General features: G+C 42.1%; 1 protein-coding gene across 1 annotated transcript in view; it reads left to right on the top strand.

Moving 5' to 3' along the window:
* The first annotated feature begins 486 nt into the window (after positions 1-486).
* Positions 487-16,074, top strand: part of LOC126335912 (esterase FE4-like) — a 65,203-nt gene continuing 49,615 nt past the window's right edge. Inside the window, exons 1-2 of the mRNA XM_049999386.1 lie at positions 487-648; positions 15,065-15,265. Of these exons, the coding sequence (XP_049855343.1) occupies positions 487-648; positions 15,065-15,265 (363 nt within the window). The remainder of the gene's footprint in view (positions 649-15,064; positions 15,266-16,074) is intronic.

Here is a 16,074-nt window from a genome sequence, read left to right as displayed (position 1 = left end):
AATCGAAACAGTTGTGCGGATGGTTAAGCATAGACTCTGCAGACTTTATAGATTAATGCGGAGCATAACGCAACAGAGGCAACAGGCTGATCTGGTTAAGTAAGCACAGGGCGCAACTCTTTGCTCATTGGACTGGGGGAGCGACTTGCTCGAGAGGTATTTCAACAGAACCAGAATGGATCGGTGGCCTGTACACAGTTCCATAAACCAGCGAGCTAACTGAGCTAGCGTGTGTAGCAGGTCAAGCCTCCAGACATGGGATGGAAGGGCTTGAAATCGGTACCGTGCCTGACTATATAAAGATATAGCTGCTTCATATTGGCGCGTTTCTTTCTGGCTGAGTTTGATCTTTTCCAAGTGATTGAGGAAGCGTTTGAGTCATGTTTAGAAGTGTGTGTGTCTGTGTGTGTGTGTGTGTGTGTGTGTGTGTGTGTGTGTGTGTGTGTGTGTGATCCAGTGAGACGGACGCTCTTTTTACCTGATGTGATGACCCAAGTGTGCACGCAGAATGCCGACGGTGGCCCGCTGGTGAAGACCGAGGGGGGACAGGTGCAGGGTCGCATCGCCACTTCGTTCACCGGACGTCGCTACGCCAGCTTCCAGGGCATCCCTTATGCGAGTCCCCCAGTGCGGAACCTCAGGTTCAAGGTGAGTCACTACACATGTAACAGCTCCTATTGTACATTGCCACAGGAAATTGTAGTTCCTCGCAGGCAGCATTGTTCGTTAGAATACGTCATCCAATTCTCGACAGGTTCGCCAAGCTTGCATTTCAGGAACTGCGCAGAAAACACAACCATCGGTCGTCAGATACTAGGCAGCAGCAGGTTCGTGCTATTGGAGAATAGTAACAACGATATTAATACTGAGAGAACAATACAATTTTCATTCGATCTGGTAAACTCTTAGTTGTCGTACACCAACTTAGCAAATTCGAGAAATACGAAGATGGACCCAAAAATTATTCGGTTTGGCATATAAGACTGTGTTTTTAAGGTCAAGGTGCGCTTTTTTCTGCGATATCCACATTTACGGCAGCGCACATCATCCAACGTCTTACCACCGACTAGATGTATTCTGTGGAGATCGATTCTGGAAGGTTTGTAAACAATTTAGTTTCATTAGTGGTGCATGTTTCATGTTTTAATCACTTACCCTCCTTGCTTAGCTGTTCTGCCAACGGAATATCCTTTTTACGATTAACCTGTTGGTGTAGAATAAAATCAACATTCAGTATGATCGACTCCAGCAAAATTCTATCGTGCTTGTGAGGCACTATCAGAACCATACTTTTCGTCACTCATATATTGCAATGATTGTGCAATTATGTGTATAGCCATCAAGATCTGCGAAACTAAAACTATTAGATTTCTGTTTATCGTTTTGGATTAATGTGGTTGTGTGCACAAGAATACGTGAAATAGCCAATTAGATAGCATCACACATATTGACGCCTGTGTGAAGCACAGTATTGTGACAAACTGAAGGAATAAGAATCGGTATGGTTCAGTCCTCAGCTTTAAAGAGATTCTACCGGCCAAAGTGTGGGTAGTGTTCGACGTTTTCTCACGTACAAAGTTAAACACATATATTGGCCATGGGCTACACTCTACCTAACCGGTCTGCACCAACCATCAGTCGAATGGATGCCTAATCTTCTACAGCGTCATTGATTAGTGTCTTCAACTTGGCATAGTGGCTGGTCTACTAATACTCAGCTAGACCTGATGATTCCGGGATTCGAACAGCCATGCACGCTACATATGGCTGGCTCCCATGCAGCAGCCGTCGACCCTCTATCCAAGCACCGAATAATCAAAAATGTAGTGGAGCAAGCATTCTTGACTTGCTGCACTCCATTTATTAGAAATTCCATTCCATAAATAACAGAAAGTAGAAAGTGCATTCTCAGAACAACACACTCACATAAATTTGTCATTGAAAAAAGTTTTGCTCAAATTTAGTTTTTCCGTAAATATTAATAACAGAAAGCACGAAACCAGTGAAATAAATCCATTAACACTATTAGAAATGAAGTTTTATAAGTACACAAAGCAGTGTTTGCAATCAGTCGACAGAGCTTTTGTTATAGTTTGTTCCCAGTTTTTCTCTTCGAGGAATATTAATGTAACATTTTTGTTAGTCTTTACCAATATACTCAACAGGATTTTCTCAGGCGTTCTCACTTGTTTTATTTATTTTATTTTTGTATTTCAGATTTGTAATTTTTATTTCAACCCACTTTTACGACAGTATGAATAATCTTTGTCCATAAGCTACCGCTTTATTTCAGAACTCTTGGAATACCCTAGATTTAATAATGTTGATTTTGGTGTTGTTGTTGTTTTTTTTTTTTGTGGCCGTCAGTCCGAAGACTGGTTTGATGCAGTTCTGGATGCTAGTTTATTATCTGCCAGTCTCCTCATCTCTCCACAACTATTGCAACCTACATTCATTTGAACCTGCTACACATTTCAGAACCTTACCTTCCATGTTATACTCTTGTCGAAGATATGGCTGCATCCGAGTTCTGTAAGTCTTGATAGACGCACTTGCCGAGCAGGTGATGTGACAGCACATACATGAACAAATATCTACCGCAAGGTCATTTCCACGTCTATAAACGAAGCCAAACAGCCCAATATACTTGGTCATTGAAGTTAAACTTCTCAACAGAATGTGTCTCATCTGTGCAATATACTATCCGCCTTAAGTTGGACAGCTCTCTAGCTTTGAATCTGCACTCTCAGGTGTTGAATCTTGGTAAAAAAGAGGTAATTATAACTGGAGATACCATCATAAATTTTCTAAACAACAGTCTTTCTCTATCAAAATTCACGTGCTTCCTTTTCTGCTTAAGATTTCCATTTTTCCATTTGGGCCTATTCAACACACAACAGACACTCATACATTTATCGATATATTCGAAACCAAAGCTCCAATAATTAGCACTGAACGGGTCTGAGCACCTCATTTATCTTGCAATTTGCAAAGAACAAACCGAAAGGGGTGAAATTTAGAGATTTTAAGGGGATGAATATGTCTGAGCTTACAGCTGACTTCTGTGTTATATCTTGGCAGAAAAAGACAGAAAATAACTTCTACATCAATAATGAAGTATCTAACTTCACTGAGAGACTCAATATTATACATGGTAAAGAAGCCCCTCTAAAATCAGTAAGAGGAAGACGAAAACCTCCACCATGGCTTATAGATCACCTCAAACATCTTTTGAATGTAAGAGATGTTGCACATATAAAATACAAACGGCACCCAACCCCTGACAACCGTGTCACCTCCAAGAAGCTATGCAACCGAATTAGTCAATGTATGAAGAATGCTGCAATCTGGTATGCTCAGTCGCTAAATGAGAAGTTTCATACTAAACGCAAAACATATCTACTTAAAACAGCAGATAAGATTTCGCTTGATCCTTTAGGAAGTGTCTACATTCCTTCATAGCTAATTATGTAAGCATAGACCAGATATGGCTCAAATTCAAAGATACAGTATCGACAGCAATAGATAGATTCGTACCACATAAGTTAAGAAGAGACGGGACTGATCCACCACGGTACACAAAACACGTCAGAACACTATTTGCAGAAGCAACGAAAAAAGCATGCCAAATTCAGAAGAACGCAAAATCCCCAAGACTGGCTAAGTTTCACAGAAGCTTGAAATTTAGTGCGCACGTCAATGCGAGATGCTTTTAATGGTTTCCACAATAAAACATTGTCTCAAAATATGGTAGAAAACCCAAAGAAATTCTAGCCTTTTGTAAAGTATACCAGTGGCAAAAAACAGTCAATACAGTCACTGTGCGGTAGCAATCGATATGTTACCGATGATGGTATCACTAAAGCGGAATTACTAAATACAGTTTTCCGTAATTCCTTCACGAAAGAAGACGAAGTAAATATTCCAGAATTCGAAACCAGAACAGCTGTTAGCGTGAGTGACATAAAAGTAGTTATCTTAGGTGTTGCGAAACAACGGAATCACTTAAGAAAGGCAAGTCTTCCGGTCGAGATGGTATACCAATCAGGTTCCTTCAGAGTATACAGACACTATAGTGCCTTTCTTAGCAATCATGCGGGTAAGCTACTACAAACAGCATAGTGAACGCATTATTGTGGCCAAGATAGATACGAAGCCCACACCTACTACAGTAGTACAAGTTTATATGCCAACTACCTCTGCAAATGAGGAAGAAATTGAAGAAATGTATGATCAAATAAAAGAAATTATTCAGATAGTGAAGGGAAATGAAAATTTAATAGTCATGGGTGAATGGAATTCGGTAGTAGGAAAAGGGAGAGAAGGAAACGTAGTAGGTGAATATGGACTGGGGCAAAGAAATGAAAGAGGAAGCCGCCTGGTAGAATTTTGCACAGAGCACAACTTAATCATAGGTAACACTTGGTTCAAGAATCATAAAAGAAGGCTGTATACATGGAAGAAGCCTGGAGATACGAAAAGGTATCAGATAGATTATATAATAGTAAGACAGAGATTTAGGAACCAGGTTTTAAATTGTAAGACATTTCCAGGGGCAAATGTGGACTCTGACCTGTAGATTAAAACTGAAGAAACTGCAAAAAGGTGGGAATTTAAGGAGATGGGACATGGATAAACTAAAAGAACCAGAGGTTCTACAGAGTTTCAGGGAGAGCATAAGGGAGCAATTGACAAGAATGGGCGAAAGAAATACAGTAGAAGAAGAATGGGTAGCTTTGAGGGATGAAGTAGTGAAGGCAGCAGAGGATAAAGTAGGTAAAAAGACGAGGGTTGCTAGAAATCCTTGGGTAACAGAAGAAATATTGAATTTAATTGATGAAAGGAGAAAATATAAAAATGCAGTAAATGAAGCAGGCAAAAAGGAATAGAAACGTCTCAAAAGTGAGATCGACAGGAAGTGCAAAATGGCTAAGCAGGGATGGCTAGAGGACAAACGTAAGGATGTAGAGGCTTATCTCACTAGGGGTAAGATAGATACTGCCTACAGGAAAATTAAAGAGACCTTTGGAGATAAGAGAACCACTTGTATGAACATCAAGAGCTCAGATGGAAACCCAGTTCTAAGCAAAGAAGGGAAAGCAGAAAGGTGGAAGGAGTATATAGAGGGTCTATACAAGTGTGATGTACTTGAGGACAATATTATGGAAAAGGAAGAGGATGTAGATGAAGACAAAATGGGAGATACGATACTGCGTATAGAGTTTGACAGAGCACTGAAAGACCTGAGTCGAAACAAGGCCCCCGGAGTAGACAGCATTCCATTGGAACTACTGACGGCCTTGGGAGAGCCAGTCCTGACAAAACTCTACCATCTGGTGAGCAAGATCTACGAGACAGGCGAAATACCCTCAGACTTCAAGAAGAATATAATAATTCCAATCCCAAAGAAAGCACGTGTTGACAGATGTGAAATTTACCGACCTATCAGTTTAATAATAAGTCACAGCTGTAAAATACTAACGCGAATTCTTTACAGACGAATGGAAAAACTAGTAGAAGCCGACCTCGGGGATGATCAGTTTGGATTCCGTAGAAATGTTGGAACACGTGAGGAAATACTGACCCTACGACTTATCTTAGAAGCTAGATTAAGGAAGGACAAACCTACGTTTCTAGCATTTGTAGACTTAGAGAAAGCTTTTGACAATGTTGACTGGAATACTCTCTTTCAAATTCTGAAGGTGGCAGGGGTAAAATATAGGGAGCGAAAGGCTACTTACAATTTGTACAGAAACTAGATGGCAGTTATAAGAGTCGAGGGACACGAAAGGGAAGCAGTGGTTGGGAAGGGAGTGAGGCAGGGTTGTAGTCTCTCCCCGATGTTATTCAATCTGCATATTGAGCATGCAGTAAAGGAAACAAAAGAAAAAATTGGAGTAGGTATTAAAATCCATGGAGAAGAAATAAAAACTTTGAGGTTCGCCGATGACATCGTAATTCTGTCAGAGACAGCAAAGGACTTGGAAGAGCAGTTGAACGGAATGGATAGTGTCTTGAAAGGAGGATATAAGATGAACATCAACAAAAGCAAAACGAGGATATTGGAATGTAGTCGAATTACGTCAGGTGATGCTGAGGGAATTAGATTAGGAAATGAGACACTTAAAGTAGTAAAGGAGTTTTGCTATTTGGGGAGGAAAATAACTGATGATGGTCGAAGTAGAGAGGATATAAAATGTAGACTGGCAATGGCAAGGAAAGCGTTTCTGAAGAAGAGAAATTTGTTAACATTGAGTATAGATTTAATTGTCAGGAAGTCATTTCTGAAAGTATTTGTATGGAGTGTAGCCATGTATGGAAGTGAAACATGGACGATAAATAGTTTAGACAAGAAGAGAATAGAAGCTGTCGAAATGTGATGCTACAGAAGAACGCTGAAGATTAGATGGGTAGATCACGTAACTAATGAGGAAGTATTGAATAGGATTGGGGAGAAGAGAAGTTTGTGGCACAACTTGACCAGAAGAAGGAATCGGTTGGTAGGACATGTTCTGAGGCATCAAGGAATCACCAATTTAGTATTGGAGGGCAGCGCAGAGGGTAAAAATCGTAGAGGGAGACCAAGAGATGACTACACTAAGCAGAAGGATGTGGGTTGCAGTGGGTTCTGGGAGATGAAGAAGATGGCACAGGATAGAGTAGCATGGAGAGCTGCATCAAACCAGTCTCAGGACTGAAGACCACAACAACAACAACAGATTTCCAGAAGGCTTTTGATACCGTTCCTCAAAAGCTATTATTAATCGAATGCGTGCATATGGAATATCGTATCAGTTATGTGACTGAATTCACGGTTTCCTGTCAGAGAGGTCACAGTTCATAGTGATAGACGGTGAATCATCGAGTAGAACAGAAGTGGTATCTGGCGTTCCGCAAGGTTGTGTCATAGGCCCTCTGCTGTTCTTAATTTACATAAATAATCTAGGCGATAATCTGAGCAGCCCCTTATATTGTTTGCAGATCATGCTGTCATTTACCGTCTAGTAAAATCATCAGACGATCAATTCCAATTACAAAATGATCTAGAGATAATTTCTGTATGGTGTGAAAAGTGGCAATTGGCACTTATCAAAGAAAAGTGCGAAGCCATCCACATGCGTACTAAAATAAATCTGATACATTTTGGATATACGATAAATCGCACAAAACTAATGACTGTCAATTCGACTAAGTACCTAGGAACTACAATTTCTAGCAACTTAAATTGAAAAGACCACATGGAAAATATTGTGGGGAAGGCGAAACAAAGATTGCGCTTTGTTGGCAGAACACTTAGAAGATGCGACAAACCCAATAAAGAGACAGCCTACATTACAATTGTCCGTCCTCTGCTGGAATATTGCAGCGTGGTGTCTGATCCTTACCGGATGGGATTGATGGAGGACATCGAAAAAGTGCATAGAAGGGCAGCTCGTTGCGTGTTATGGTGCAATAGAGGTGAGAGTGTCACTGATATGATACGCGAGTTGGGGTGGCAGTCACTGAAACAAAGGCGGTTTTCTTTGCGCCGAGATCTATTTACGAAATTTCAATCACCAACTTAAATTTTTTTGACACGCGCCTCCGTAGGGAGAAGTGATCATCGTGATAAAATAAGATAAATCAGACATTAAACGGAAAGATTTAGGTGTTCCTATTTGCCAAGCACCATTCGAGAGTGGAATGATAGAGAAGTAGTATGAAAATGGTTCGATGAACCCTCTGCCAGGCACTTAAGTCAGAATTGCAGAGTAACCCTGTAGACGTAGATGTATATGTAGATCCGCCGTCCTGTAGCAAAATCTACGAGCTTTAGGAATGGGCAAACCCAACCTCTAGTTCCTATTGAGGATCTAATTGAGTATTTCGCCAAGTTGATATTTTCAATTGACAAATATACAAGGATGAAAACCGTTAATGCAGTGATTGATACAAACAGAAAATTGTATCTGCAGACGGTGAGCTGATCAGGAAGTCAATTGCTTGAATTTGTTCGGCAACTAGAGGACATTATAAAATAACAGCGCGAATGATCAGTTTTTTGTCTGTCTTCTACTGCCCAAATTAGCACACATCTTTCCAAAAGCCCGGAAGCGGGAATTCATAAAATCAAGAATGAATGAACAGACAGCTCACGAACAGCTTACTAAGTAACACCATACCATCTTCTAGATGAATACCAGTCCGATTTAAGGCAAAATCTTCTCACAATGACTGCTCTTACAAAAGTAACTGACGAACTGTAACAAGCTATGGACTTATAACAAACAACTAGCAGATGCTTTATGTAATTGAACAAAGCTTTCGGCACTGCTGACTCTGATATTCTACTTCCTAAACTCGCAAGCCAAACTTTTCCCTCAAGTGCTGTACAGTGGTTCTTCTGGTACCTTACACCTCGCCAACAGTGTGTAATAATTGGAACAAAAAGGTCACAGTGGAGGAATGTAGTATCCGGGGTCCCACAAGGATCAGTATTGAACCCATTATTCCTCTAATTATACACTCCTGGAAATTGAAATAAGAACACCGTGAATTCATTGTCCCAGGAAGGGGAAACTTTATTGACACATTCCTGGGGTCAGATATATCACATGATCACACTGACAGAACCACAGGCACATAGACACAGGCAACAGAGCATGCACAATGTCGGCACTAGTATATCCACTTTTCGCAGCAATACAGGCTGCTATTCTCCCATGGAGACCATCGTAGAGATGCTGGATGTAGTCCTGTGTAACGGCTTGCCATGCCATTTCCACCTGGCGCCTCAGTTGGACCAGCGTTCGTGCTGGACGTGCAGACCGCGTGAGACGACGCTTCATCCAGTCCCAAACATGCTCAATGGGGGACAGATCCGGAGATCTTGCTGGCCAGGGTAGTTGACTTACACCTTCTAGAGCACGTTGGGTGGCACGGGATACATGCGGACGTGCATTGTCCTGTTGGAACAGCAAGTTCCCTTGTCGGTCTAGGAATGGTAGAACGATGAGTTCGATGGCGGTTTGGATGTACCGTGCACTATTCAGTGTCCCCTCGACGATCACCAGAGGTGTACGGCCAGTGTAGGAGATCGCTCCCCACACCATGATGCCGGGTGTTGGCCCTGTGTGCCTCGGTCGTATGCAGTCCTGATTGTGGCGCTGACCTGCACGGCGCCAAACACGCATACGGCCATCATTGGCACCAAGGCAGAAGCGACTCTCATCGCTGAAGACGACACGTCTGCATTCGTCCCTCCATTCACGCCTGTCGCGACACCACTGGAGGCGGGCTGCACGATGTTGGGGCGTGCGCGGAAGACGGCCTAACGGTGTGCGGGACCGTAGCCCAGCTTCATGGAGACGGTTGCGAATGGTCCTCGCCGATACCCCAGAAGCAACAGTGTCCCTAATGTGCTGGGAAGTGGCGGTGCGGTCCCCTACGGCACTGCGTAGGATCCTACGGTCTTGGCGTGCATCCGTGCGTCGGTGCGGTCCGGTCCCAGGTCGATGGGCGCGTGCACCTTCCGCCGACCACTGGCGACAACATCGATGTGCTGTGGAGACCTCACGCCCCACGTGTTGAGCAATTCGGCGGTACGTCCACCCGGCCTCCCGCATGCCCACTATACGCCCTCGCTCAAAGTCCGTCAACTGCACATACGGTTCACGTCCACGCTGTCGCGGCATGCTACCACTGTTAAAGACTGCGATGGAGCTCCGTATGCCACGGCAAACTGGCTGACACTGACGGCGGCGGTGCACAACTGCTGCGCAGCTAGCGCCATTCGACGGCCAACACCGTGGTTCCTGGTGTGTCCGCTGTGCCGTGAGTGTGATCATTGCTTGTACAGCTCTCTCGCAGTGTCCGGACAAGTATGGTGGGTCTGACACACCGGTGTCAATGTGTTCTTTTTTCCATTTCCAAGAGAGTATGCTAAACACGTGTCAACTATTTTCTTCCATCGAAATATCACCTACTCGTAGACGACCTTCAGTTATATCTAAATGCAAGTCCAACAAACCTGTACACAGCCATCCAGCATATAAATACCGATTGGCTTCACCCATCTGAGTGGGCGCAGAATGTAGGTTTAAACTTAACCCATCTAAAACGCAAGTAACCTTAGTCGCTCGCAAGACTTACTACCCCTAAGTTCAGAGAATCTCTTCTACCATTAATCCTAAACGGCGCAGAACGGCCAACAGCTTGGGCACAATTCTTGGCCATCACTTAGAATGGACTGAACACACAACTGCAGTCTGTAAGAAGGTGTCGACATCACTTCACTCGTTACAGAAATATAAAAAAGTATTTCCTAACCAGTTAAAAAAAAGCTCTTAGTGACACTAATACTCCCCATATTTGACTACGGTGATGTGATTGTTGAAGGATTTTCGTACGAAATCTCACGCAGGCTGGAACTAGTGACGAATGCTTGTGTACCGGGTGATCAAAAAGTCAGTATAAATTTGGGAACATAATAAACCACGGAGTAATCTAGATAGAGAGGTAAAAATTGACACACATGTATGGAATGGCATGGGGTTTTATTAGAACCAAAAAATAAAAAATAAATAAATAAATAAAGTATCGCTAGACGCGTGAAAAATCTCTTTCGCGCGTCGTTTGGTGATGATCGTGTGCTCAGACGCCACCTTCGTCATACTTGGCCTCCCAGGTCCCCAGACCTCAGTCCGTGCGATTATTCGCTTTGGGGTTACCTCAAGTCGCAAGTGTATCGTGATCGACCGATATCTCTAGGGATGCTGAAAGACAACATCCGACGCCAATGCCTCACCATAACTGCTGACATGATTTACAGTGCTGTTCAAAACATTATTCCTCGACTATAGCTATTGTTGAGGAATGATGGTGGACATATTGAGAATTTCCTGTAAAGAACATCATCTTTGTTTTGTCTTACTTTGTTATTTTAATTATTGCTATTCTGATCAGATGAAGCGCCATCTGTCGGACGTTTTCTGAACTTCTGTATTTGTTTGGATCTAATAAAACCCCATGTCATTCCAAGCATGTGTATCAATTTGTACCTCTCTTTCTACATTATTCCGTGGTTTATTCAGTTTTCAAATTTATGCTGACTTTCTGATTACCCGGTTACTATACATTTGTGACGTAGGCTTTTTCGACCATATCGCTCGCACCAGCCTACGAATAATTACCGTGGCGACGTGCTGATAACTCCTAGAGACTGTCATATTCCATGGTTCTTCACTCCTCTTCTCAATCACTGCGCTCTGTCTTATTTGTCTTCGACTCTGTTATCTGAGCACCACAGCAGAAACTCATTCTCAACAATGTGAAACTATTTCTGTACTTCATATAAGACTGCCACGTGGTAAGTTAATGTATATCATTCTAAATGCCCTTAACTACAATTATTGTTAGGAGCGTCAATTATTATTATTATTTTTATTATGTGATCGGAGGCTTTCCCGGCGTATGTGTTGTTTCCAGGGCTTTCGAGTGTCCAGCCGGATGCGATCGTTGAAGTCTCACGATATTTCGGCGAATAACCTTTCCGCTATCATCATGTGGTTCTGCTGGAGTTCCATCCCGAAATATCGTGGGACTTCGACGATCGCATCCTGCTGGACATCTGAGAGCCCAGGAAACAAAACATTATTATTATTGTTTTACTCTTATTATTGTGAATATTTTGTACTGTTTTTGGCTTGTGTTGTTCCTGAGGGACTTACACCGTAATCTGGCCAGGCTAAATACGCGATAAATAAATAAATAAATAAATATTGTAATCAAGAATTAGAGTGTCACTGACAAAGAACAAATCTTGTATTTTTTTCTCTCTGAATTTTAACTTCGTTTCCCAATCTCTCTTTGATTTCCTTACTGCTTGCTCAATGTACAGATGAAACAGCATCTGACATAGGCTACAATGCTGTCTCACTCCATTCTCAACCACTGCTTCCCCTTCATATCTTTCGACTTTTATAACAGTCTGATTTCTGTAGAAGTCGTAGGTAACCTTTCTCTTTCTGTATTTTAACCCTGCTGCCTTCAGAATTGCAAAGAGTTTATTTCAGTCAACATCGTCAAAAGCTATTTGTTAATTTGCAAATGGTATAAAAACATAATTAATATTCATGCAGATACTTCTCTTTTCTCCAAAGTCCATTTTAGATTCGCGTTGCTACAGTTCAGCTTTTGGAGTTAAGTCGTATTGTAAGTACAGCCTCGCGTCTCCCTACATTTCTCCGGAAGCCAAAGAGAGCTTCTCCGAAGTCGGCTTCTACATTTTCTCCATTCTCCTGTAAATAATTTTTATCAGTATCTTTGCAACCATTACTTATTAAACGGATTATTCGGTAATATTCACACCTGTCAGCACCTGCATTCATTGGGCTAGGATTTATTATACTCCTCTTGAATACTGCGGGTGTTTCGCCTGCCTGATAGATCATGCATGCAAGACGGAGTGGTTTATTCAAGGCTGTCTCTCCCAATGATTTGAATTATTTTTAGGGAATGTCGTTTATTGCAAAGGATTTGTTTCGACTTAGGCCCTTCAGCACTCTGCAAAATTCTTGCCACACTATCGTATCTCCCTGCTCATCGTCATTTACTTCTTCTTCTCCTTCTATAGTATTGTCTTCAAACTTGTTTCCCTTATCTAGACGCTCCATTTATTGCTTCCACCTTACTGCCATTCATTCTGCCCTTAATGCTTGATTAGGATCAGAGCTCTCAATATTCAAACAGTTACATCTCTTTTTCCAAAGATTATTTTAATTATTCTGGATGCTGTATCAGTTTTTCCCATGGAAATACCTGCTTCTACAGCCTTTCATTTCTGGTCTAACCACTACTGGTGTATCAGTTTTAGCTTCTTGTTGGTTTAGTTTTTACGGCGTATTGATTCCCTTTCACTTGCTTCATTTGCTGTATTATGATAATTTCTCATTTCGTGTATTACAGAGGATTAAATCAGCAGTCCATTACTAACATAGTATGATCTGAATCGTTCTCTGCCACTAGAAATGTTTACTGGCTTAAAGTTTGGTTTCTAATCCTCTTTCTTACCATTAAGTAATCTAATTTAAATCTACCCGTGTCTCCACGTGTCTTCCACGTGTAAAACCTTCTTTCATGCTTTAATTGTGTAAGGACGCAGTGTCCGATGGTTGAGTGAAAAAGGTCAGCCCATATTCATAACATAAACACAAAAATACAGACTTTGAATATCCTACTTGAATATACTTACTGTTTAGGTATCAAAATAATCTACATTAAAGCTACTCATAGGATAAGTATAAATCATTTCAGTTTCAGTACGTTTTGTGTATTTCTTGTCACTTTAGCTCATGGCGGGTCTGTGACTGTGTAGGGTGCATATTCCTTAAGTTGCGCCATTGGGTGGTGGGTTTCCGCGTTCCGCTTAATATGTCAGGAGTCCAGTACATGCAGGATGCGGCTACAAGGGTAGCGGGGCTGTGTGGAAGGGAATGGGCGGTTTTTAGGTTACAGAGTCTCAGGAAACCACAGAAAGGGCGTCCGTCTAAATTGGGGCAGGAAATCACAGTAAGGTAGTTGTAGAAACGATCGTTATTGTAGTTGTAAATTGTCGTAGCTGTGTTGAGAAAGAACCAGAGCTTCAAGCCCTAATAGAAGGTACTGAAGATCAAATAGTTGTAGGTAAGCCGGAAATAAGTTCAGCTGAATTTTTTTCAAACGATCTAACTGTGTTCAGAGAGCATAGGTTAAATACAGTTGGTGGTGGAGTATTTATTCCTGTCAAGAGGTAGTTTGCCTTGTAGCGAAATTGTGAAATAGTATGGGTAGAGGACTAAACTATTAATTGGATCGTTATACTGAGCCCCCCCCCCCCCCTCCCCGATTCAGAAGATATAGTTGCTGAACAGCTCAAACAAAACTTGAGTCTCATTTCAAATAGGTACCCCAATCATACAATTATCGTCGGTGTGACTTCAATCTACCCTCGATATGCTAGAAAAATTATACGTTTAAAGCCGGCAGAAGGCATAAAACGTCATTCGAAATTGTACTGAAGACTTTCTCAGAAAATTATTTTGAACAATTATTTCATGAGCCCACTCGAAGCGTAAAAGGTTGCGAAAGCATACTTGACCTCTTAGCAACAATTAATCCCGGACAAACAGGGAGTATCGTGACGAATACCGGGATTAGCGACCACAAGCCAGTTGCTGCTAGGCTGAAAACCGTGACAATGTCAACCATCAAAAAGAAACGCAAAGTACGTCTATTTAAAAAAGTTGATAAAAATACTCTTAACGCCTTTTTAAGAGAGAGTCTCCACTTCTTCCGTACTCAACACGAAAGAGTAGAAAAGATGTGGAATGATTTCAAAAAGAGAGAGTATCGATGGGCATAGAGAGATATATAACATATAAATTAATAAGTGATGGTACTGATCCCCCATGGTACACAAAACGGGTCAGATCACTGTTGCAGAAGCAACCAAAAAAGCATGCCAAATTTAAAAGAACGCAAAATCCTCAAGATTCGAAAAGTTTTACAGAAGTTCGAAAGATAGAGAGTATTTCAATGCGAGATGCTTATAATAATCTCCACACCGAAACTCCGTCTCAGAATCTGGCAGAAAACGCAAAGAGATTCTGGTCATACAATAAAGCACACACGTGGCAAGACGCAATCAATATCTTCACTGCATGATAACAACGGTGAAATCACTGATGATGACACTGCCACTAAAGCAGAGTTATTAAACACGGTTTTCCGAAACTCCTTCGCCAAAGAAGACGAAGTAAATGTTCCGGAATTTAAATCAAGAACAACTGCTAAGATGAGATTTCCCGCACACCTTTATAGAGTGGAACGGCAGCGAGACAGCTTGAAGGTGGCTCATTTAACCCTCTGCCAGACCCTTTATTGCGAATAGCAGAGTAATCACGTAGATGTAGATGGTACACGCCACGTTTTATAATCTTGCCCCATCTTGGATACGTTTCTGTGCAGCGCTACCTACAGCCCATCCACGAAGCAAAGAAACGTTTAAATGTAAGTCACATTAGTCCGTATAAAATACTTTTGCTAGCTGCTGTGGCATGTGAGCTTCCTGCTGGCAGGACGTTGTTACCAGCGGCTGTGTGCTCCACAGGCGCCGCAGGCCGCAGAGCCGTGGCAGGGCGTGCTGAACGCGTCGGCGCCAGGAAACGACTGCCCCCAGCTGGACCAGAGCTCCGGATGCGTCGTCGGCCACGAGGATTGCCTCACCCTCAACGTCTACACCACGCAGGTGAGCTCGGGATTCCAGGTAAACACTTCTAGCCACAGCTGTCTGCAGAGTGCTGTGGCAAGAGGTAAAGCAAACGTGTACAGTGTCACTCCCCAGGGGACTCAGAAGAATAGATACCGCCAGCTGTTTGAAAAGGTTTTGTTTCTTCGTGTATTTTGGAAACTTTCCTGGTGAAGACTACGTATTCCCCATGCTTGTTTACATATATACTTCAGCAGCCACCGTACTGGGAGTGAGGATCTACATAACCGCGACATTCTGTGATTTTTAACTTCGTGAACATTATTGTACTCCACAACAGTATCGCATTACATTAGTGGTGAACATCTCTAGCATGTCGCATCGTATACGTATTTAATGGAACTGAGACGCTCAGGTATCATCGGTATTACGGAGAGCGAATGGAATACAAAGGTTTGTTAGGAAGGTTCTGGAAGGGTGCAGTGCATCTGCAGAGGGAATCACAGAAAAGATGCTTCTGCGTCTAATTCTAGGTATTAAAATCCATTCAGAAGAAATAAAAACTTTGAGGTTCGCCGATGACATTGTAATTCTGTCAGAGACAGCAAAGGACTTGGAAGAGCAGTTGAACGGAATGGATAGTGTCTTGAAAGGAGGATATAAGATGAACATCAACAAAAGCAAAACGAGGATTATGGAATGTTGTCTAATTAAGTCGGGTGATGCTGAGGGAATTAGATTAGGAAATGAGACACTTAAAGTAGTAAAGGAGTTTTGCTATTTAGGGAGCAAAATAACTGATGATGGTCGAAGTAGAGAGGATATAAAATGTAGACTGGCAATGGCAA

This window comes from Schistocerca gregaria, chromosome 2 (assembly GCF_023897955.1).
Source record: "Schistocerca gregaria isolate iqSchGreg1 chromosome 2, iqSchGreg1.2, whole genome shotgun sequence".
NCBI classification, from domain to species: Eukaryota; Metazoa; Arthropoda; class Insecta; order Orthoptera; family Acrididae; genus Schistocerca; species Schistocerca gregaria.
Note: the sequence above shows the minus strand (reverse complement) of the source record. Positions and strands in the feature narration are given on the sequence as shown.